This window comes from Hoplias malabaricus, chromosome 17 (assembly GCF_029633855.1).
Source record: "Hoplias malabaricus isolate fHopMal1 chromosome 17, fHopMal1.hap1, whole genome shotgun sequence".
Lineage (NCBI taxonomy): Eukaryota > Metazoa > Chordata > Actinopteri > Characiformes > Erythrinidae > Hoplias > Hoplias malabaricus.
The window spans coordinates 14,245,714-14,268,805 of record NC_089816.1 but is presented as its reverse complement, the minus strand read 5'-3'; the positions used below and the strand labels follow the sequence as shown (position 1 = coordinate 14,268,805).

The 23,092-nt window shown below is 39.0% G+C and overlaps 1 protein-coding gene across 1 annotated transcript in view; it reads right to left on the bottom strand.

The window, feature by feature from the left end:
* Nucleotides 1–347: 347 nt before the first annotated feature.
* si:dkey-106n21.1 (solute carrier family 23 member 1) overlaps nucleotides 348–23,092 on the bottom strand; it is a 55,357-nt gene continuing 32,612 nt past the window's right edge. Inside the window, exons 7-12 of the mRNA XM_066649612.1 lie at nucleotides 22,771–22,927; nucleotides 15,365–15,618; nucleotides 13,319–13,483; nucleotides 4,779–4,887; nucleotides 2,621–2,716; nucleotides 348–1,219 (exon numbers count right to left, since the gene is read on the bottom strand). Coding sequence (XP_066505709.1) covers nucleotides 1,032–1,219; nucleotides 2,621–2,716; nucleotides 4,779–4,887; nucleotides 13,319–13,483; nucleotides 15,365–15,618; nucleotides 22,771–22,927 — 969 coding nt within the window. The 3' untranslated portion in view covers nucleotides 348–1,031. The remainder of the gene's footprint in view (nucleotides 1,220–2,620; nucleotides 2,717–4,778; nucleotides 4,888–13,318; nucleotides 13,484–15,364; nucleotides 15,619–22,770; nucleotides 22,928–23,092) is intronic.

The following is a 23,092-nucleotide window of genomic DNA, read 5'->3' as shown; positions in this document are numbered from 1 at the left end:
CTATAAATATAATATCCAGTCTCAAGCAGTCTGTTTTTTCTTGTAAACAGTGCTGGATACCAGTGGCCTTACATGTGTTGTGTGTGATCTAAGGCATACTTGGTCTATGGCAGTTTGGATTTTCATTTAATTTTACAAACACAATCTACACCTTTAATCAATTGAAATACAAACATAAATCTGATTGAAAATCAATAAATGGCTTTTCAACTTGTTCAACTTGACATTGTAACCTAATTTCTGTAACTGCTCCCTCACAGAAATGCATTCAAAACAAGCTTTTGTTGTAGCCTAGTTCCCATATATGGACTGAAATAACAAATGATAACGAATTGAATGATACCGTTTGAAACTATGTCACTGTTTATATATTCACCTCACTAGCTGAGCTGTCGAGTGAAAAAAATATCTATCTATGAAAAAACAACTTTACAGGAGAACAAAAAGCTTTTTTAAATTTTAATGGAAATCATTGTAAAAAGATTTTATTCAGTGTAATTTTAGAGCATTTTGTACTGGTCATTCAGAAATTTTCATTCAGCGTGAAGGACAGCTGCTACATTCACATGATGTAAATTAAAAACCCACAAAAATGAGTTATTCCTTGGATGGACTGCTCCACACGAAGAGTTTGCATAGTGCAACTGCTTAAATGAAGAAACTACAAGAGGCCAGCTATACAAGTCATAATTTGAAACAACTTTGAAAAATTCTTGCAAACTATAGCACTGAGTTGAGTTTTTTGGAATGGGCCATGTTTGGATTGGACTATTTGCGTTATTAAGCATTGTTAGATCATTAGAAGGAATCTAGAATAAGGATTTTTTCTAAAATATTTCTGGCTATATAAACAGCTACAACAGTGAAAAGGAATGATTATATTCACAGCTGATCCATTCCTTTCATGAAACCAGTATGGTTATTGAAAAGGTCTGTACATTAACGGCCTAGTAAATTAAGCCTATTATAATAAATCAGTGTATTGTTAATGTGCCCAAAGAACTTGAGCCATCCTGAATCAGCTCCTGGGTTTAATGGTGTGTCTCCTGGTCTTGAGACTGAATATGAGGGAGGAAGGGAAGGCGCTGGAGGATACTGAATCTATGGATGAAGTTCATGCAGAAGGGCAAGTTGTAGCAGGACTGATCGCTGAAGTAAGCAGTGTTAACTCCGTGGACTGTCACCCTCCAGCTTTTTATCCCTCTTTCCTCATCAGTCCCTACACAGAGAACAAGAAGAGAAGATACAAATGTTCCTGCTGTCCATGGGCAGGTGTCCTGCCTTGTATATGTATAGTTTCATATTTTTGTTGTCTCTCTATACACATGATTACATTTCCGATACGACATATAACAAGGCCCTCCTGTACTGACCCCTGGGATATTTATGTGGGGCCTCCTGCAATTAATGTGGATGTGATTTCTGCCTGAGTTGCTTGTCTGTTTGCATGGACAATTGTAGCCTGATGCCACCGTCATGATTATTAAGCACTCATAGGCTGTCCACTGGATGGTAATGCCTTTTATAACATAAAGGCCAGCACAAGTTTGAAAATGGAAGGTACTGTCTGTCTGGTAGATTCTAGCTTCCCTCGCTTCTAATATTTCACATCACATTGCTATGAGCACACTGGCCAGTGTTTAACAGAACAACATCTCACAAATTATGGCACTTAATCACTGCATGCTACCTGCTCTACCCAACTCCACTTGGCTCTACTTACTTTTTGGTCCCCTGGTACCTGGTTGGTTTTCCAATGGCTCTCAACCCCTGAAATTTAGCCAAAACTCTCGCTAGATTCTTTCATTGGCCACCAATCTAAGAAGCCTTTGTACCTTTTCTAATGACCACGGCACAACCCAATTTTGCAAGCTGCTGTTGTGAGTCAGATAAAAACAAATGTGATCTCTACTGCGGTTTGAATATTTTAAAGATGCTTAGTTTGTCCTGGATGTCTGCATTTCATTGTGAATGACTCATCAGCTAATCAGTGTTCTGCAGGTGTACTTGCATTAGTCACTAATTGGCTCGCTTGGAACCACAAACAAGCAAAAGCAAAAAAGCAGAGTAGAGTCAAGCTGAGTAGAGTAGGTACCATGCTGTGGAAAAGCACCATTATACAGGTTTGGGCATTTCCAAGCTGTCCCCTGAGGTAACTCCACTCAATTTGCATACCTCTATGTCAGCTTAAACCGACAAAGCATCAAAAGAGCGACACAAACATCCGCTCCTGTGCTGACAGACGTTGGATGTTTGCAAATGTTCCAGGGCGATTCTGTAATTTACACCATTTTTTTTTACATCAACCAAGTTGTTTATACTCAGCTACTGAGAACTTTATGTGAGTGTTGATTGAGACATTTGCAGTGGCACTTAATATCCACACAGGAGGCCTTTGACTCAAAACAGTGCTGCTCTAAAATGAACAGTGATTTATCACTGCATATGACTTTTGGCCTGAGGTTAAGGAAAACCAACCTGGGGTCATTAAAACTCAACAGTGAGGTAACAATTTCAAAAAGGTCCTGAGGTCTAGAAAGGCATGCCTTGCTTTGGGGTTACTCAGTTTCTCATGGTGTTGCTTCTGCTTCTTTCACAGTCTGTAAAATATGGAACTTACCTGGAATTGTGTTGTCCAGAACAAAGCCAAAGAAGCCACCGATGAACATGTGAGTGGTGAAGAGCACCATGATGAGCTGATCCAGTTCTGTTATGCCTACGAGGAAAACACACAGCACTTAATAAAAGTGGCCATGCTGATGCATTAGTGAAGATTATGACATGGAGGCACACAGGGCCATATGATGTGTGTGCTGGTGGGTGTGCTTAAAGCTAGTGTAAGATTGACTATGGATGTTCCCTGGCTGATTACTGTCCATCTGACAAGTTCTACGATGAGCTCAGTTGGTCAGGAGTTCAATGTGTCAGCTTAGGGCGCTAACGCCAATAGATTGTCCATAATATGCTTAAGGGTGACTAATATAGGACACTTTTGTTTATGGTAAAGTGGCACACTTTGAGCAGTGTTTACTAAGCAATAGTAGAAAGATTAGGCCACAGGTCAGTGTGAGGTCATTTGGGAGCGATGCTGAAAAAAGACACTATTCTGAGAAGGTGTGTTCCTAAATGAAATGAGGAGATTACAGTCAAACAGAGACTTCTAAAGAGGATTGGCAGATAAGCAGGCCTGGCCTTAGGAGACCAGACAATTCTCCTCACTCCTATGGCTTAATCCTGTGTGGCATGGGCTACTTGAACCGACTGACCCATCATTCCCCTCCTCAGCACTTGGGCATCTCTCTCTTATGTCAGTGTACTTAGGAACCCTGAGTCCACAATTTCTGTTATTTTGTCATAGTTCAGTAATGCATAAAGGTACAGACATAATACACGCCGTCACAATCTGCAGACCACATCTATCCAACCATGCATTGTTAAAACTGACAAAGCTCTGCTGAGTAATCTGCCTCTGAAAACTGCTAATAAACCACTAGAGGTCAAATCTAGGAAAAGGGGAAATATGATCCACACATCAGAAAAATCAACTGGACCTCAGAAGCAAAGTTCACTTATAGAAAGTACAGGTCTGGGAGCATTTTCATCTCGGTTCATGACATTTATGGATAGACTAGAGCAGGCGGGACTCAAATACAAATCTCAGAGGTCCACTTAACCTTAATCTTCCACAAAGCTCAAGACCCAGATGGGTCACCCAGAGGTCAAATGTGTGAGACAAATGAACTCATACAAAGCACTTGTAAAGATGCCATTTTAGTATAAGGATGTGATATTAGCATAGGTTTGTTGATTTGCAATTCAGCTTTGCTAAGCAGAAGACCATAAATAAACTGCCTGCTAAGTGATATCACTAATTGTTGTCATGGAAGTTTTACAAGCTCCAAGATTGGACCACAAGAAATATAAGCAGACATTTAGGTGAACTGAAAGGTTCCCCCACCCTTCTCTCTCTTTAAATTTACTGTTATATACTGTTATAGACCCAGAAATAGATTAATCGGTAAAAATGATGATGTTGGTGATGATGATAATGATGTTATATACGGTTACATATTTGCAGTTACTCCTAAATTATTAGTCCCCTCAAATTCCCTTTCACCCTTTCAGTGAATCTCCCTCCAATGCACATAGTGCCACAGATGCTTTGTCTGAGACACGTGAGGCCGGCCCACTTGACCACACCACTCAACTAAACAGCATGTGGCCAAATTCCCCAACATGTACTCAACAGCTGAGATTTAAGGGTCAAAGGAGGAGGGTCAAAGATTGAGATGTAAGCAATGTTTCGAAGAGAAGAAGTTGAGCTGCTAGTGAGAAATGAGAAATGAAAACATATAATCGAGACCTTTCCCTAAAGCTTTAAAATATCTATCAATCAAAGAACTAATAAAATGGCTTGGCTTTTCAAAATTTTTTTGACTATTTGCTTACCTCCAATAACATAAAAAATTGCTACCAGTTTGGTAAATCATACAATTTCCATTACAGAAAAATATAAAAGCATAGCGCAAAACCTGAGGAGTCTTCAAAACAAGTAGGTCCTACATTTTATGGATACTGTGAAAAGGGATTAAGCTTGGTGCTCATGATGGTTGTCAGAAAGACTATCCAAAGACATGTCTATTCACAAAAGTCCAAAGACTGCTTTGTTGAATACCTCTCTGTTCTGGGGTTGTTTATCGAGGCCCTTTAACAAATTCTCTTTTGAGCTAATGATAACTGCTCTGAAGGAGCTCTCCCCTCACAAACACATATTTCACCTGTGCTAATCATGTCTGGATTTGAATGAAACCATGTTGGGAGTACAAGGCCACTGAAGGTTGAAAAGCCAAGGATCACCAGATTCCTGGAAGAGTTCAAATCCACATACTGCAAGAAAACAAACAGAAGCATGGTATGAGATTTAAAGATCTTATTACACCATAAAAACAATAAAGTGAATATTAAAGTGTTTAGTGGAGGCACATTAAACTCTTTTTCCACAAGTGAACACTGTCTTAGTGAAATGTCAATGATATGCTTTGGTCAAATACCACTAGGATCAAACAACTCAGCCCCTTTTTCTGACTGAACAGCCCTGTTCAGATCGACTGGCTTCAGGGTCTTTTTCTTCAAATGAGAATGAGCCACATCTTAATTCAGCACGAGAGCCCAGGAGTGAGGAGTGAGGAGAAGAAGCTGTTTTTTAATCATTTTCATTCTTGTTTTCCTCCAAATTTAATCAGTTAACTTATTTCCTCACGGTCGTTGTATGGATTTTGATCTGTTCAACCTTGTTTTTGTGCTCTCAAATAAACTCAGGTCCAGTGTTGTGACTGAAAAGACTCAGACGAGGAGGTCGGACAGTTCTAAAGTTTCAGTACTGTAGAAAGCAGCGCAATATCAGAAGACTGATTTTATCCTGTTTTCTGACTAAGGCATCCCACAGAACACTGACTAAGTCTAGTTTCATAGTTTGTGGTTCATTGAGATCCAGATTCCAAATTAACATACTAATGTAGTGATTTTTCCATAATAAGTCTCCTTTAAACCTAATAAATGTGAAAGTGTGAATTACAGTAATTATTATCAGCATTTTTAGATGTGAAGCACCTCAAGGAACTGGCAAATAACACATTCACTCATTCATGTTTAGGAACATTACCACAGTGAGGTGCCTTGTATCAAAAACACTTACTATCCTGGTTTATATACGTATGTAGGCATAATAGACATTCTAAATGCCTTCTAAAGTTGTAGAATGTGAACAGTCTGGTATGAAGTCAATGATACAGTGTAGCAGAATAAAGAAAGTAACATGGTGATGCTACAGGGAGTCACGCTACCAAACAGCTCCAGGGTCTTGAGGTCTGGAATTTGATTCTTTCCTTTGGATACTGTGAGGCCTTTGGTCTGTTTTCTCTGTGCCTGTGGGGGTTCCCTCCAGGTGTTCCAGTTTCCTCCCACAGTTCAAAAGCACATGTTGGTAAGTATATATAATGTCAGGTACTGTATAAGATACAGGTGTGGGTGACAGTTTGGGTGTGCGAGCATAGTGGTGTGGACTGGCTGCCATCGCATCATCAATATGGACGCTGGTTGAGGAGAAGTTTTAATGCTTCAAAGAATGGTAAACACTTTTTAGTGGCCAAAAAGTGCTATGTGTAAGAAAGAAAAGGAAAGCAAATACAGAACTGAGAAAAAAAAATAGAGTGGAGTTGTCATTTTATAAATATAAATTTCCAAGAAGAAATCAAGCAGATAATAATGAATAAATTACACTGAATGAAAACAGAAAGAAGTGAAAACAGTACCATAACAATATCTTTTTTAAATCAGTTCCATAACTCTCTCAAAATGCAGCATGCTTGTAAGTTCAGTGGGCCACATTTTTTAAAGTAGGTGGTGCAAATAAATTCCACAACTCTAAAATTAACTTCCTAGCAATTATCATGTCGTTTGTGACAGCTGTTTGTTTATAGTTGTCAACGTACTGAAATAACATTTGAGTAACCAAACCAATCACTGGTCAGGTGTCATTATGAGTTTATGTACACCTGAAAACATCTAACAACATCATACCAGAACTTAGTTTTGGACATGTCCTAACTGTTTCTTTAACAACGGTTCAAGTGTGTGTGTGTGTGTGTTTGTGTTTCGTTAGCATTAATGCATGAGGGTGAATTAGGTAAGATAAAAAATAATGACATGAGAGTGAGTAGAAATATATGTGTATATAATCAACATTTCTCCACTTTTACTGTGAGAATAACAGAAACAACCTACTTCAACCATTCTCACCTAATCTGAGTTTAGTAGAAAGTTGCTTGGGTTTACATTTGGTATAAGTTTTCTCATTTGTGTCAGCGGGCCAAAACTTTAGGAACCTCTCATGTAAATGGTAGAATTTATAAGAAACTTATAGGAAAAAGGCAGGATGAAAATGAATTGCTAAATAACAAAAATGTCTTTTCTGGGCCTAATCCCTCTTGGCTTCCACAGTGGTCCTCCCAGTTTTGGGGTCATGAAACTTGTCTTAAACTGCTGCTGGTCACAACAACGAGAAAAGTAATCTACTACAGATCAAAGGTCAAGCACAAAGGGGAGCACCGTCATTTCTACCCTCTGCCCTCTCTGCTTCCTGCAGTGAAAGTGAGCTGAGATTAAACGTGTTTCTCTGTGGCCAGATGCCTCCCGTAGACCTGATGACCCATTGAGCTGAGCAGCCTTTTTTAATAATTTTACATGCCCCCAACACCATGCCAACCCCACCCCACCCTAGGCTTTCGAACACGGCTTTAGTGTATCCTCCATATTGTATTTTTCCATGCTGCTGTAAGTCCTGCCTCTTCCTAGGTGATCAAGACCAAAGCAGCAGAATTATTGGTTGTAAATACATTTCATGTGTAAGATGTAAGTTTAATTGGTAAACATCAACATTCACTGAGAACCAGTGGCTGGAACAAATAGTGCTTGTGGGGACCAAGAAACAAGCATCCACAGAGCCTAGGGTCAGACTGGATAAGCAGAAGAATGTAATCCAGTAAATTGAGTTTCACCCAAACTAGTAAAATAGCAGGGATGCTGGTGTGGGAAATACAAGTTTATTTTTCTTCCTATTACTGTGTATTGGTACAATAAAGTATGTACTCTTAGAAGTCACTGTAACTTCTAATGCTGATCTCACTTACTCTCAGGATGAATATATTTGAGTACATGCTGCTAAATTACTTAATTTATTTTAACATATACCCCTTTCACACATGCACGGTAATCCAGAAATGTTCCAGTGTTTACTAGGAGGGACTGTATGTGTGAACGTGACCACCAGCAACATTCATCCTGGACCTTACCCAGACTTTATCCTCCTGGAGCCCTAGTAAATGTTCCGGGTAAACTCAGCGCAGTCAGCGCATGTGAGAAATGTTCCGGAGTTTCTCCTGCAAGCGCTGTGTGCCATGCCTAAAGCACGCGTTTCATCTCCTACTGTGAGAGTGCGCCTGGGGCAGAAAATCTCCTGCTGTGAGCTCGATGTGTGAACGAAATTCTCCGGAGTTCATGGCCAATAGTGTAGCTAAACATTTTAGACTACAGGTTCTTATTTTCACAAACTATTCTAAGGAGTAAGAACATATTTTTTAGATTCAGGTTCTGACACCGAGCATTATAAAGAGGAATGTAATTTCATTCTACTTGTTGAATATAAGTGCAGGTGCTTTTTGAAATGGCCATCTGGAGCTAAAACATTTTGTTAATTTGTAGGTCAGAGTGTGTTATCTGGGTGTGGTTTGAGCAAACTGAAAGGTTTGATGAGTTCTACAGAAGTAATTTGACCTTTTTAACTATTACGTGCTAGTGGCTGAGCAAAGTGACTATACACTTGAAAACTGCATAAATTACACTTTTTACTGCACCTTTTTCATTAACCTAAGAGTAGGAAGTCAAGAGTATTTTTAACAATGCTGTGAGCATAATGAAGGTCAGGACAAGGTTACACACCTAACGCAATGGAACTGTAGTTGCCTTGTGGTTTTTGTTCTTTCTATTATAGCATATTCTTTATAAGAACTAAATACTCACTTTACTAAGCAATTTAATCACAAGATACACCAGTAACTGAGGTCAAATACAAGCTCGTAAGTCAGCTGCAGTATTGTGTAAAACATGCTATGTGTTGTGTCCCCACTGGTGTTGAAGCACGTGACCAGTTACAGGTTGCTCAGGAGTTCAAAGGGTCAGCTTAGGGCATTAGGGTCAAATTCTTGGCAATAATATGCTTAAGGGGTCTTTATACAGGGCATTTTGTTTATGGTGAAGCCCCTCACTTTAAGCAGGGTTTTCAGAAATGTGATTAGACAGACTATTGCACATTCTGGACAAATGGATCAAAAGGTGACAGAAAGGACAAGTCGGAACAGGAGTAATTAATAAAGCATTTGACTTTATTTCAATTCCTTTTTAAAAACATGTTGCAATGTTCAAGATTTGTCACTAAACTTATTAAGAAAAATTAACTTATTGGAATGACAGTTCCAGTGCCTTCTTTGTTATCCAGTAAGAACCCTTTTCTCAGAACACTGTGCTCTTTTTTTCACACTGTAAATATTTAATACCCCAAAATCAAAACATTTAATGTAATGATTTAAATTATCATTTACAATAGGAATCAAGGTGTTTCCTCAGCCTTCTCTCTTGGTACTGCATGTTCTACTAAAAGCTTTTCTATAGGCTGAACAAGTTTGGAGGTTTAGGCTGTCACTTCTCAATGCAGTAGCCAATGGTGAGCAAACCCTGTAAGATCCACCTGCTAGACACTATATCAGAAGCATGCCAGTTAGCAAAACACGTTGTGAACCATTGAAGGAAACCCAAAGTGAATGATCAAAGCACAGTGTGTGAAAGGAAGCTTGTTTGGAAAATAAATCCAACTTTATATGTTGATGCCATTCTTTCATTTTCAAATTATTCTTTTCATTTGATAATCTAATCCCGCTGTATGTCACTGAGTGCCATTAGATTCTATTTGTATAATTCTTGTGCAGGTGCCAAAAACCAGAGCCAGTGGAAAAATGCAGTTCCAGTTTTCTATGCTGATTCATGTGCTTGCTTTATTGTTCACTAATGCACAGAATATAATTTATATATATTTTTTAAATTATGCATTACACTATATTAAGCATGACTAGAAATATTATGACCTGTAGGGATCAACAAATGGATTAAAATCTTTATTTGTAGAACTGCAAACTGCACATATGCAGTCAGTGTACAGTGGGTCCATGTACCTTTTGTTATTAGTTTTCCATGTCTAATCCTGCAGTAGAAAAATGTAGAAATGTATGTTATCAACAGTACCAGAGAATGTAGATTTTATTGTTTTTTCCTTTTTTTCCAACACATCAAAACACAAATACAGGGAATATTAGAATCTGATATATATATATATATATATATATATATATATATATATATCCAATTCTACTATTCCCTGTATTTGTGTGTTGATGTGTTGAAAAAAAATAAAAATAAAATCTACATTCTCTAAATTAAAAATTCAAACTAATTTGAATCTACATTCGAACTAATTAAAAATAAATAGTTCACTATAAATAGATTTTTTTCCTTAATACCTAACAGGAAAAAAATGGATATACGTGTCACATAAACGTCACAGTTCTGCTGCGGTTTCGCAAACTTACTTATATTAGCCTTAGAACACCCTCTGCAGACACTCAATGACCCCAATGTGCATAGAAATTTCAGTATACTTTCCCCGTCCTTGACAATATTTTTAATTAAATCGTGAAATGGGTCAAGTATGTTCATCTTTAATCTACCAGCAGAATGTGGTTCCCCCGTTTCAAAATATTTTGTTCTGCGGCCCAACTAATAATTAGCCACAAGCAGGAATGAAAAAACTTTTATTTTAATTTAGATTTGTTCATATTCATTCTTTGTATTTTGTTGTTCATTCACTCATCTTCTTTTCCGCTTTTCCATTTCAGGGAACAGGTGGCAACAGGGCGAGCAAAGAAGCCCAGACGTCTCTGTCCCTCGCAGCATCCACCAATTCCTCCTGGGGAAGAATGCTGCTGATAGGTCGAGCAGAATGAGAACTGAGGATTGACCTGTTGCTTTTGCATCTTTAAGAGCTTCCATTACTGACAGAAGTGCAGTTTCCGTCGAGTGGCCGTTCTTGAAGCCAGATTGGTTCGAGTCAAGAAGGTTATGTTGGGAGAGGAATTTTGTTGCCTGCTTAAAGACAGCTCTTTCAATGATTTTAGACAGGAAGGGGAGGAGAGAGACTTGTCGGTAGTTCTCTACTATAGAAGGAGCAAGAGCAGGTTTTTTGAGTAGAGGTCTTACTTGAGCTTGCTTGAAGGTGTTTGGAAATGTTCCAGAGGTTAGTGAGGAATTGATTACATGAGTGGCTGCGGACACAATGGACGGGGCTATTGTTTGCAGTAGGGTGGTAGGAATGGGATCCAGTGGACAGGATGTAGGACGGCCACTTCTAAGAAGATTTGATACCTCGTCTTCTGTGAGAGGAGTGAAAGAAGGGAAGGAAGCAGTAGGTTTAGGAGGATTCGAAGGGGGAGCCGGGGGTTGGGGCAGGTTCTCACCCCTTACCGATCACTTCACACTCAAACTGCTGCAAACTGCTCAAGTGAACGCTGGAGGCCTCTGTGCGAAGAAGCCAGAAGAACAACATCGTCTGCAAAAAGCAGAGATGCCCTGACGGAATCCAATGCCGACACTGAACAAGCTTGACTTACTACCAAGGATACGAACACAACTCAAACACTGAGAGTACAAGGACCATACGGCTCGCCGGAGCACCCCATACTCCCAGAGCACCTCCCACAGAATCTCTCGGGGAACACGGTCACATGCCTTCTCCAAATCCACAAAGCATGTGTAGAGTGGAGTAGCAAATTCCCACTCCCCCTCAATCATCTGTGAAAAAGTAAAGAGTTGGTCCATAGTTCCACGGCCCGGACGATATCCGCATTGTTCCTCCAAAATCCTAGGTTTGACTATTTTGTTGTATTTAGTTAAATTATGTTGGAGAAAACTCTTTGTTTCAAAATAGGGAAATGGGTCATTCTGTTTTCTATTGCAGGATTAGAAATGGAAAACCAATTAACGTAAGGTACACAGACCACAGTGTGTGTAGAAATGAGGTGGTAGTAATGTTATGGCTGATTGGTGTCTGTGCAATAACACATGCACTACAGAGGTTACAATAAATGCTAATAGTATTAGTGTAAACTTCCTAAATAGCAGCCATGGCCTAATGGTTACAGAAGAGGGCTTAGGACTGAAAGGTTTTTGGTTAGTTTCCCATGAGCGGCAAGAAAAATGGGGGTGGTGGGAGTGAAGGAACAGCACTGTTCTCCTCCCATAATCCAATCCTTGAGCAAGGCACCAAACCCACAACTGCTTCTCTGGGCACCAGGGATGGCTGCCCCCTGCTCTGGTGCACTAGTGTGTGTGTGTGTTCACAGCCACAGATGGGTTAAATGCAGAAGACACATTTGGTTGGACGTTGTACAATGACAAATAATTGCACATTTCTTTTTTTTCCATTTAGCTTTAGTTACTTGAGCCAACTTTTCTCTAATAATTTAAATGATTCTATAATAACGATATACACATCTTCCACACCCTCATCGATAATATTTTGGTGTATATTTGTGATGTAATAGTGCTGCATGAATTCATTTTATCCTGGAATGGATAGTTTGTATACTTTTTGCTGATGTATCTGTGTGGAATTATTCAATTTTTTTGCCTCAACCCCTGTTCATTTACGGCCAAGACGCTCACCTGACCAAATAAGAGGTCAGATACTGATATTGCTTGAGGATTACTTCAACTCACTCCAACAGTATTGGAGTATGTCAGGTCTGAGTGTGTATCGAAGAAGCAGGTCTTCGTTGGAAGTAGTGTACGCAAATATTTTTGAAATTTGGCAACGTACACAGAAAGGTACAAGTTCACTGCTGAGGAATGACTACCCAGTTGTGAAAATAAAAGGTCATTACCTCCTGCGTGCCATCCGATCCTGCCATCTCATACCATCAGATTAACATTCAGTACCTGATTAATGTTTCACCAAACCTGTTCTGCAGTGTACTTCAGAGTCTGAAAGTTGGATGTTATCAGTTAGTATACAATTATTTAGTTGTAAGACTTTTTTGTAAAAATGTAAACCTGTCAACATTCTCGGTGTTAATTTAACTCTAATAGTGTTGAGTCTGAAGGATGGTGGTGTGTATTTAGTACATTGTCCCTGTCACATACACTGTCACATACACTGGGATCCACACAGACTTCAAGGACACCACCCCCTGTTGGTCCAACCAACACCAATAGTCACCCAATGGTCAAGCTTCTCTTGCTGGTTCATTAGATTTGTGTGTGTGGTAGTTACAAACTCTACTTTTCTAGGAAGGGTTTATATGAATGCTTGAACAAAGATGTGGTTGCATTCAGCCAAGGTCAGGTACTGATATTGAATGTCTAGTACAGGATGCCAAATATTATTTGGAATATCATCAGAAGTGAATGAAGAGGGATGCAGTTCCAGTGCTCCATGGCCCACTCTTGTGCTTTACATGAATCTGAATGTGTGTCCAATATGGAGGCACCTTAAGGTAGATTAATTCACTAACTATAAATAAATATAATGTACATTAAGCTACTATATGATAAAATCTTATATTCAGCTGGTAGCAGGACTATTTGTTTGGGTGAACACTCATTCAATGAAGTAAAATCCATCCTAAAATGTTAACTAAATTAGCTGGAGAGTTACCTGCAGGTTTGATATTCCTACGGCTGCAATCATTCCAAACATGACCAGGAACATGCCTCCAATGACCGGCTCTGGGATAGTGATGAATACAGCGCTGAATTTCCCGAAGAGTCCTAGGAAGACCATCAGCAGGCCAGCTGTCTGCAGCACCAACCTGCTGCCAACCTGGCACACAAGTGAGCATTAGCCATCATTAATTTCATCACTGGACATGAGACAAATGTTGTGACTAAATTACACCAAAAGCCATGGGTCAAACAGATTTCAGAGATGGAAACTGATGACTAAACTGTGGTCAGCATACCATACACCACCCATGAAAACTGCTGACTTGGAGGCAAATGTCCAGTAGCACTTAGTGAACATTAGGTCCAATCATTTATGGTTAAGTAAAAGAAAACACTTCTTGACAAGCCTACAAACTGGTTCGTAGGATAGCAGGTATCTATTGTCGATATTTCTCTTTAGTAGAACTTATGATTAAAGCAACACTAGGTAGTATTTTACCTAAAATAACAGCTTCTAAATGATCAAGATTCTTCACTGATCTGTAATAAAGTGAAAGGAGCCTTTGTTACTCTGGGCTCAGCACTGTAGAAACTGCACTATGTAACATTTGGAGGAGGGTAGAAAACTACCCCCTTGCCTCTTTCTCTGCCTTGATTTCAGTACAGTGCTGTAAAAGTGAATTACACTTGGCAACAGTAAAGAGATCCCAGGAGAAAAAATAACTTGTTCTTTAACTTTTTAATCCATAAAATATATAATATAGTGTAATATATATATATATATATATATATATATATATATATATATAGTGCTATTATTAATGATATTCAAATCTCAAAGCTGGGCTTTCTTAACATGTGTATGGGAGGAAAATACACATGCTTTCTCTTCCAGGTGGGTTCACTTCTGCTCTGCTTGTAATAAACTACTTAATGCTTGCAGGTGATATGAGCATTTTCAGGCACACAATTAATCTGCCTTCTCTGTCACAGCCTCTGCCCCAAGCTCACCCGCATGATTAATGAATTCTGTAGGTCTGACAGTAGGTTGACAGTTTCCTTTTCATATTTCACTAAGTTACTATCTGTTTTCTCAGCCTTAATCCTAAATTCCTATCATATTTGAGGTTACTCATGTCACGACAGTAAACCATGCCTTTTCTCCCATGCACCTGTCTGAGAACACCTTTGCATTTTTAGATTTCAATCAAGTTATGGCTTAAAACATGCACATGTTTAGCCTTTACAAAAAAGATTTATGATTTAACCAACAGATAGCATACAATTATCTGCTGTAATGTGCCTGTATTTATGTTGGCACAGATATGTGTGTTAAACAATACTACAATACAGTGATTTTCAGGCGGAACACTGCTTGTGTGAGACATTAAAACGTTTGCAATGAATCCTTTGTGGAGAATTTACAGCATGCTTAATGTGAGCAAGTGAACTGCAAGCTAATAGCTGCTATGGTCCTGTCCGTCTATCTGACTGAAACTGATGTGAGAAATATGGCACAAATATTGTATCATGGTTCTTAAATGGGCCATTATTTTTATCACATTTTCTCAAACATATCAAATGCCAGATTAGTCATCTCCAGTCCCAGCTGTTAGGGATTGTCCTCAATCACTCTTTGTATCACTAGCCCTGGGAGAGTGAGAGCATACACACATTTCCTTCAAGGTAAGTGAGCTGTTACTTATGTACCCTCACTGAACAGCTGAATGCATCAGAGAAGTGTGAGATAGCACCAGAGCAGAGATGGAGGAGAGGATGGGTCATCCTACCTACCTAGAGTGCAGGCAAAACTCCTGGCCTCAGATGGCTAAAGTAAGTCCTGGGATGAACAAACAAGGCAAGGCCAATGCTTAAACTATTGCACCACTTGGGAGCCCTCCTAAAGCTTTTTTTAACTACTAACAATATGTGCAATATCCTCAAAGAAGCTTATGAAAATAATGATAAAACATTGCCATTTTGACACCTCTGGTCTGAACACAAGAGTATATATGACAGAAAATGACCCGACACCTACCCTGGTGATTCCTAGGGCAGCAATGTTCTGGCTGTACGAAGTTGTGCCATTTCCACTGCCCCACAGAGCGGCCAGTATGCAACCCAGACCCTCCACAGCAATGCCACGGTTAATGGCATGTGTGGGTGGAGGAGGGGCTCCAGAGAGCCGGGCGCAGGCATAATAATCCCCAATAGACTCCATAGTGGATGCCAGAGCCCCTGCCATCATGCCCAGGACAGAAGAGAAACTCACTGTGGGAAGACCCCACTGCCCTATAATGGGAGGCAAAGGAGACAGAAAAAAATGAGCAAAACAGTTCTATTACAAAGCAGTTGTGAGACTGGTATTCATTTATGCTATTTTCGTTGTTGTTATCTTAGTGTTTTGTTCTGTATTTGTTCTCTGTCCTTTCTTTATCAGCCATTTTCTTTGATCTTTTCTTTGATGTTTTGTAAAGCCCCATTGATTCTGTGTGCCTTTCAAGAGCTTTACCCTTTCCCGGGCTGCCATTGTAAATTAGAAGCTGTTTTAATGACTTGCCTGGTTGCCATGGATCAGATTAAATAGCCTTAATTCGCCCGAACCCCAAATGATATTAGCCAGTCAATTCTGGTTCTCTGGGCCTGTCTGTGGTCCAAACTCTGGTGCTCAAGCCTTTTTTTTCTCAAGCGTGTTGTACTGGAACTACACTTTCAGAAAAGAAGTTAATGTACAGGTAACTTATTGTTCACTAAAAGTAACAACAGCATAAATTTACCTTTAAATGTACAACATTCAACCAAATTTCAACGTCTACTGATGTTGGTGGCGAACTGGGCTTCTGCATGACCGGTTATCTGATCATTGTGATAAGCCTAGAGTGCTGAGAGAACTGCCTGCACCACACAACTGCCTGCACAAACACCACAGCTTAAAATTAACCAACCAAATGAACTCTAGTGTAGAACTGTACTAACAACAAATCAGTGTGCGAGAAAATGTTAGCTAATTAAATATCATTAAAAATAAGGAATACAATCAAATACTATATTGTCCCCCATAGCTGTGTTATTAGATTAATAAGGCCACTGTCGGTTCAGTTCTGTGTAGTACAAAGTTGGGACTGTGTTAAGCTGCTAGTGAGCAATAATTTATTATTGGGGAGGAACCCCTTTGTGTGGAAACAATTCACAACTCTCTATAAATAAGATTGGGCCAAATTAGATGGCACACTTCAGATTTCTTTTGATATATGCAGACCTGCTTGTTCACCTACATGCTTTGGTTTTCACGCATTTCCAGCGAAATTTAATCATCAGTGTCACTGAGGAAAGAAATGCATAGTTCAAGTGAAAGACCTTCTCCAAAACAGGTGGAAATGATTGTTTACGTCTACTGTGCAAGCGAACACAGATTCATTTATAAAAGCAAACATGTGCAGACAAGTGAAAGAATTTCAGAGAACAGTTATCACACTTAACCTGTGCAAATAAGCTGGAAATGTTTTGACAAAACAAGTAGACTTGTGATATTTCGATCAGGAAAAACTGTTCCACTGAACTCTCTGGAAAATGCAGCTGAAATCTGTGCCAGGTTGGAGAGGTTGGCCTAGATCAGGCAAATCACATGGCCTGGCTTTTGTGTCTATAATGATTTATTGCCCTGTAATCATACCTAATAAAAGGTTGGGTTGGCTGACTACCTGTCTAAGAATCATATACCAGTTTTAAAGCAGTATTATGTAATGGAAAGACATAATTACTGATAGCAGAGAAAAACTAATTCAAAATCATGCTTGCACTTCAGTGAGTTGCCCTGCAAAACCTGACATTATCAGAGCTCAAATGGCAGTGGTGTCTGGTTGTATTTTTTGGGAGTTTTTCCACATCTTTTGTATCTGGTGGCAATAAAACTAGTTTTCTAAACCACACTCCCTTAACTGACACTTACATTGCACGGTCTAATGTTTGACACCTGCTCATTCAACAGGAATGGGGAATTAGTTCCTCCTCTGCCGCAGTTTGAGCCTCTAGTCTAGGAAGGCTTTATACTAGATGCTGAAACATTGCTAAAACAGAGATGTATCGACAAACAGTTAGAAATATAATGTACTTCTTGATTTATCTGCTTGAGGGTCTAGAGCAGGGTTCACGAATATGTGGGCCGAGTCCGGAACTAGACCTGTAACTGATAAACTACAACCCCAATTCCAATGACGTTGGGATGTTGTGTAAAACAGAATACGATGATTTGCAAATACTTTTCTACCTTTATTCAATAGAATACACTACAAAGACAAGATATTTAATGTTTAAATGGATAAACTTAATTGCTTATTTGCAAATATTAAGTCATTTTGAATTTGAGGCCTGCACGTTCCAAAAGATTTGAGACAGAGGCATGTTTTCCACTGCGTTACTTCACCTTTCCTTTTAACAGCACTCACAAGTTTTTGGAAACTGAGGACATTAATTGTTGGCGCTTTGTAGGTGGAAATCTTTACCATTTTTGCTTGATGTACAGCTTCAGGTGCTGAACAGTCCAGGGTCTCTGTTGTCATATATTGCACTTAATAATACGTCACACATTTTCAATGGGAGACAGGTCTGGACTGCAGGCAGGCAGAATATTTGCCAAAAAACAAAAAAGTTTATCGGTTTGAACATCAAATATCTTGTCTTTGTAGTGTATTCAATTGAAAGTAGGTTGAAAAGAATTTGTAAATCATCGTATTCTGATTTTATTTATGCTTTACACAATGTCCCAACTTCATTGGAATTGGGGTTGTATTAAGAGAGTTTTTGTTTTAAATAGTATGACTCTTCTAGTCATTACGGTTCAGGTTTAGCACTCCAGAAAATTACCAGACTAATCACATATCACACGTGAGGCTACTCAGCCAATCAGATCTGTCCATTATGAAGAGTGCTGTGACTCCAATGAGTGACACATACAGGGCAGCGCTCTAGACATGTGATAAAAGCACTTTTGAGACCTTTCAGGACAACAGCATTGTGTGAGAAACTGTGTCAGAAACTTTAAAAATAAGGGAATGATTACAGGTTGAAATTCTCATAACGCTGAACATGGATTCACATCTTTCAGCATAAAGAGTCAATCAGCTTGCTGTTAACAGATAAAGTCCAAACCTCCAGCAATAAGAACCAATCATACTGCTGGTTATGTAACGCAGTTAACTGCAATTAAGTCAATAGGGAACATTTTTGTTTTATTTGTAAATTTTACTTGAAATAAGACAAGGACATTTTATTTAGAATATTCATTCATTCATTATCTGTAAGCGCTTATCCAGTTCAGGGTTGTGGTGGGTCCAGAGCCTCCCTGGAATCATTGGGCGCAAGGCGGGAATACACCCTGGAGGGGGCGCCAAACCTTCACAGGGCAACACACACACATTCACTCACACAATCACACCTACGGACACTTTTGAGTCGCCAATCCACCTACCAATGTGTGTTTTTGGACAGTGGGACGAAACCGGAGCACCTGGAGGTCTCCCAGAGCGGGAATTGAACCCACAACCTCCAGGTCCCTGGAGCTGTATTTGGAATATTTGTTATTTATAATGTTTATAAACCTTTTTTATATTGAAATAGAATTGAAAGGGTAATTTGATTTGAAATTCCGTTGTTAACCACATAAAATGTTGCTGTAACTACAAGGCTACTTCAATATGCAGGGTATGGCACTGATCGTAAGGCTGGATATGCATTATGTTCCGGACTTTGGCTTGAGAAATTTTTCTCTAACTGGACCTTAATGAATTTTAAATAATTAACTAGAGAAATAATCCATGAGAAACCACACAAAGAACATTTGCCAGTGTTGCCAGTGTTGGGTGTTAACGTTAATGGTGTTGATTTAACACTGGCAAATTTGCTGTGCACTGAATATGATCAAATATAGGCAGAAATGTCTCTAATTTCATGACTTTCAAAGGATTACTAGGTATATCATACTTATCACATTAATTACAATCGATATGTCAGTGTATAATTATTTTTCAGCTGTCTACTGAACACACAGAATAAAAATGCTCTTATTGTGAAGGAAGCATTGTGGGAAAAAGGTGATCATTATATTTTTTCAGACAGTTCACTGGAAGTAAAAAAAAATCAGGGAAATATTTGTTATGCTAGGCTCTGCTCCCAGATCAGCAGTCACAGATCATTCAGTGAGAAGCTGTATGCTAAACATCTGTGAGGAGCATCCAAATTTGACTGTCAAGAGTTTTGTTTTGTTACTGAAAGGCACTATTTGCATCATTTACAAAGGTCGCCCCATTTACACCAAAAGTAGTCAACAGCCAAGACATGTTCAGAGTCTTTAGTTCGATGCTTTGGTTTTGTACAGGAGCTGCAATGCTAATGTTGCTAACAGAAAAAAAAAATTATCTTCACAACAGATATGGTATGGGTATGTTTCAAATACTTGCCTTAAACCATGTTATACTGTGAAATAATTTCAAACAGACTTGTGAAACAGATATTGACCTTATGTGACTTTAATCCATAAGTAAAACTAGAGTTCCAGGTTTATTTTAAAACAATATATAATAAATATGAACAAAAATAGAGATATAAGCTTTTGTTTAGTCATTGTTGATATACTTATGATTTATATATGCCTATACTTTCTTACTTTCTGTCTTTCATCTCTATGATTGAAATCCCTCTCTGGTCCTTGACTGAACCCCAAAATCTAATCTTTTCATTTAAGTTATTTTCAGGAGTAATCTCTCCTCCTCTGTCTTCACCCACCCATCACCCACTCGCCTGCATCTTGAAAGCCCTGCCCCACAAGTTGACAGGATTGGTTCCTTACATTTATGACATATGAAACACATAATAGTGTGTAGCTTATATATACAGCCCAGCTGGGTACTAGGAAAATCTGCCCATGGGATAAATGTTGGCCCCATTTATGAATGCCCTCAGGCTCAGTGATGGGAAAAAGATGGATAAAATTTAGGACCCATGTGAGCAACCTACCTGAAAACACAATATTTCTTTAAACAGGCTTGAGAGTTGGTGGGCTGCACATATTTATTCAATATAGGCAGCACAGTTGGGTTCCATTAATAGCCAATGTACCAGCCCACCTAAAATCCATGCCTACACTGAAAACAGTTAGCCCATATTCAGTCTATAACAGATCCACTACAATGTGGAGTTTGGAACACTGCAGTTTAAAATCACAACTGTTCAGTGAGGACAATGACTCCTCATTTCAGCTTTAATTGATACAGCTTCTAGTGTGTAAACAACACCCCACAGACATGACCACAAGGTTCTTTTTCTTTTTCATTTTCTATTCATTTTTTGGTCACTTGAGCAATTTGAAGCCAATTTTTTGAGTCGCCAGTTCACCTATCAACGTGTGTTTTTGGACTGTGGGAGGAAACCAGAGCACCCGGAGGAAACCCACGCAGACACAGGGAGAACACACCAAACTCCTCAGAGACAGTCACCCGGAGCGGGAATCAAACCCACAATCTCCATGTCCCTCCACCTGGTCTGTGTCTCTCCAATTACAGTGCTAGACCTGCACTCATGGGAGGGTTCAAAGATAAGTTAAATGGAGGAAAACAGAAAAAAACAAGGGTAGAGAAATAAGAAAGGGAAAGACAGAATACAAAGCAAAAATGACAAAACAAAACAAATAAAACCCAAGCATTTCTGCTCTTTGTGCCACACTGCAGTCCTCTGGAATAGGTGTTCAAACTGATTGTTCTGAACAGGATTGTTTAGAGCGGGAAAATACGCTGTGCTCTTTGATCCTTGAGGTATTTTGTACAAAACATGCCATGCATGTGTGGAAAAGGGATAAGATTTGTCCCCTTTAAATGTTTGCCACCAACAGCTGAAACAGACCAGTGCCACCAAATTAAAAGATAGCTGCTTTTTGTGTATTTTTCTATTGAATTTATTTTTTTGGTATGTTTTGAACTTCTGCACATTCTTGTGGATGACAGACTGTTACACACACGTGTGTTTCAGAAACCACATAAGCAAAGAGTCTGGATTATTTAAAAACTCATCACAGGCTGAGGCAAGTGTGTGATGAATTAGAGTTTTGGTTGAGGCTAACTGCTTTGGAATAATTTCCAGTTACATGCTAGCTTCATTAGCTTTGTTGCTCCTGAGCAAACTTCAGACATCAAACGTGTCTTAACTGACCAAGCACATTTAAGTTGGAAAAGTGGAAAAACTGTGTGAATTTGACTTCTTAAACTACAATCATTTGTCACCCGTGAATACTGTGCTAACAAATAATCCATCTCCATTTTCTTCTAATGCGCTACATCCACAGAGGCACCGCTACGGCGCATGAAACAATAAAGCGTGGGAGACATTTCCCTTGACATGGATTTTTACAAAGTAGTGAACTTTTCTACATCTTTTTTTTTTTTTTACAATAATTATTGGCTCTGGTGTGAATTGAAATTTTAGTTTTTACACTCTTCCTGAGTAGCTTCCTTTGCTTGATTAAAACAAACAAACAAACAAAAAAACTAATTTCTTTAAAGGGAAGTCTTTAAAGTGACTGCATATTTCAGGTCATTCAAAACTTTTTGTTGTGAAATGATGGAGAGAAACCCAGCACATCTGATTTATTTACAATTGTGGTGATAAGAACCAGAGCTTTTGATGTCTACAATGTAATTATAGCCTTTTCACTTACTATACAGTGTAACCACAGAACATCCATATATCTGTGTTTGTGTGTAGTGCTACCACACATAAAATAGCGCTAGATTAAAAAAAAACACCTCTGGGTATTACATGCAATGTGTTTTTGTAAAAAAGACTTAGAGTTATTAAACTCTTCAGACATCTGGTTCCTATTATCACCACTGTAGATGTGTTAGTAAACTTCTCCAGAATGACATCTGGATTATGACTGAAGACCACTCAGACTTTCTTCTAAATGTTTAGGTCTTAATCGTAGTGCAAAAAATAGTGCAAATATTGAAAAATCAAAGGAATTCACATTAAAAACTCAAACTCTTGAGTTGACCTAAAGCTTTTTAACACACCACAACAGTTTCTGCACATTTCCTTTTCTCATTCGCTCAGAATGTTGGACAGGATGTAATAATCAATATCAATATAGGTTCTCCTGGACGACAAGGAGATCAAATTACAAGACAAAATAGACATAGCTGAAGTCCCCTGCTGCTCAGATATTAATCCTGTGAAAAAAAGTTCCCAGTGTCACATGTCTTGAGCATTACTGGAGATCTCAGTAAAGTCTCACACTGCTTTCAGCCTAGATTTGATGAAATTTGGATATTTATCTATGACTGAACTAAAGACTCTAAAATGTTGATGATGTGCAATTTAAGAGAGTACATTAAATCTCCTGAGCAAACAAAGTGCAACATCTAGGGTCACATATGTGGCTCTTCAACATGCACCCACCTGGGTAAGGTACAAGGAACCACGCAGCACTAGTAACCGCATCCAGGTTGATGTCTGTCCTGGCTTTATAGCCATACTGGTCTGGGGAAGAGGGAAGAGCGCTGAAGTACGTCAGGAGGAAGCAGACTAGCCAGGCTCCACACATCCCAAAGAGGGCCTGCCAAAGGGAAAAAAAAGGCCAGCTTTCTGAATTCTTTCATACTTCCTCCAAACCTGAAGGAGTTAACAGGATCTATTTCCCAGACAGCGTTTTACCACTGTTGCAAATCTGCTCCCATTTACACGCAAATTTCACTAGATAGAGGCATAGTGGAGTGGAGTC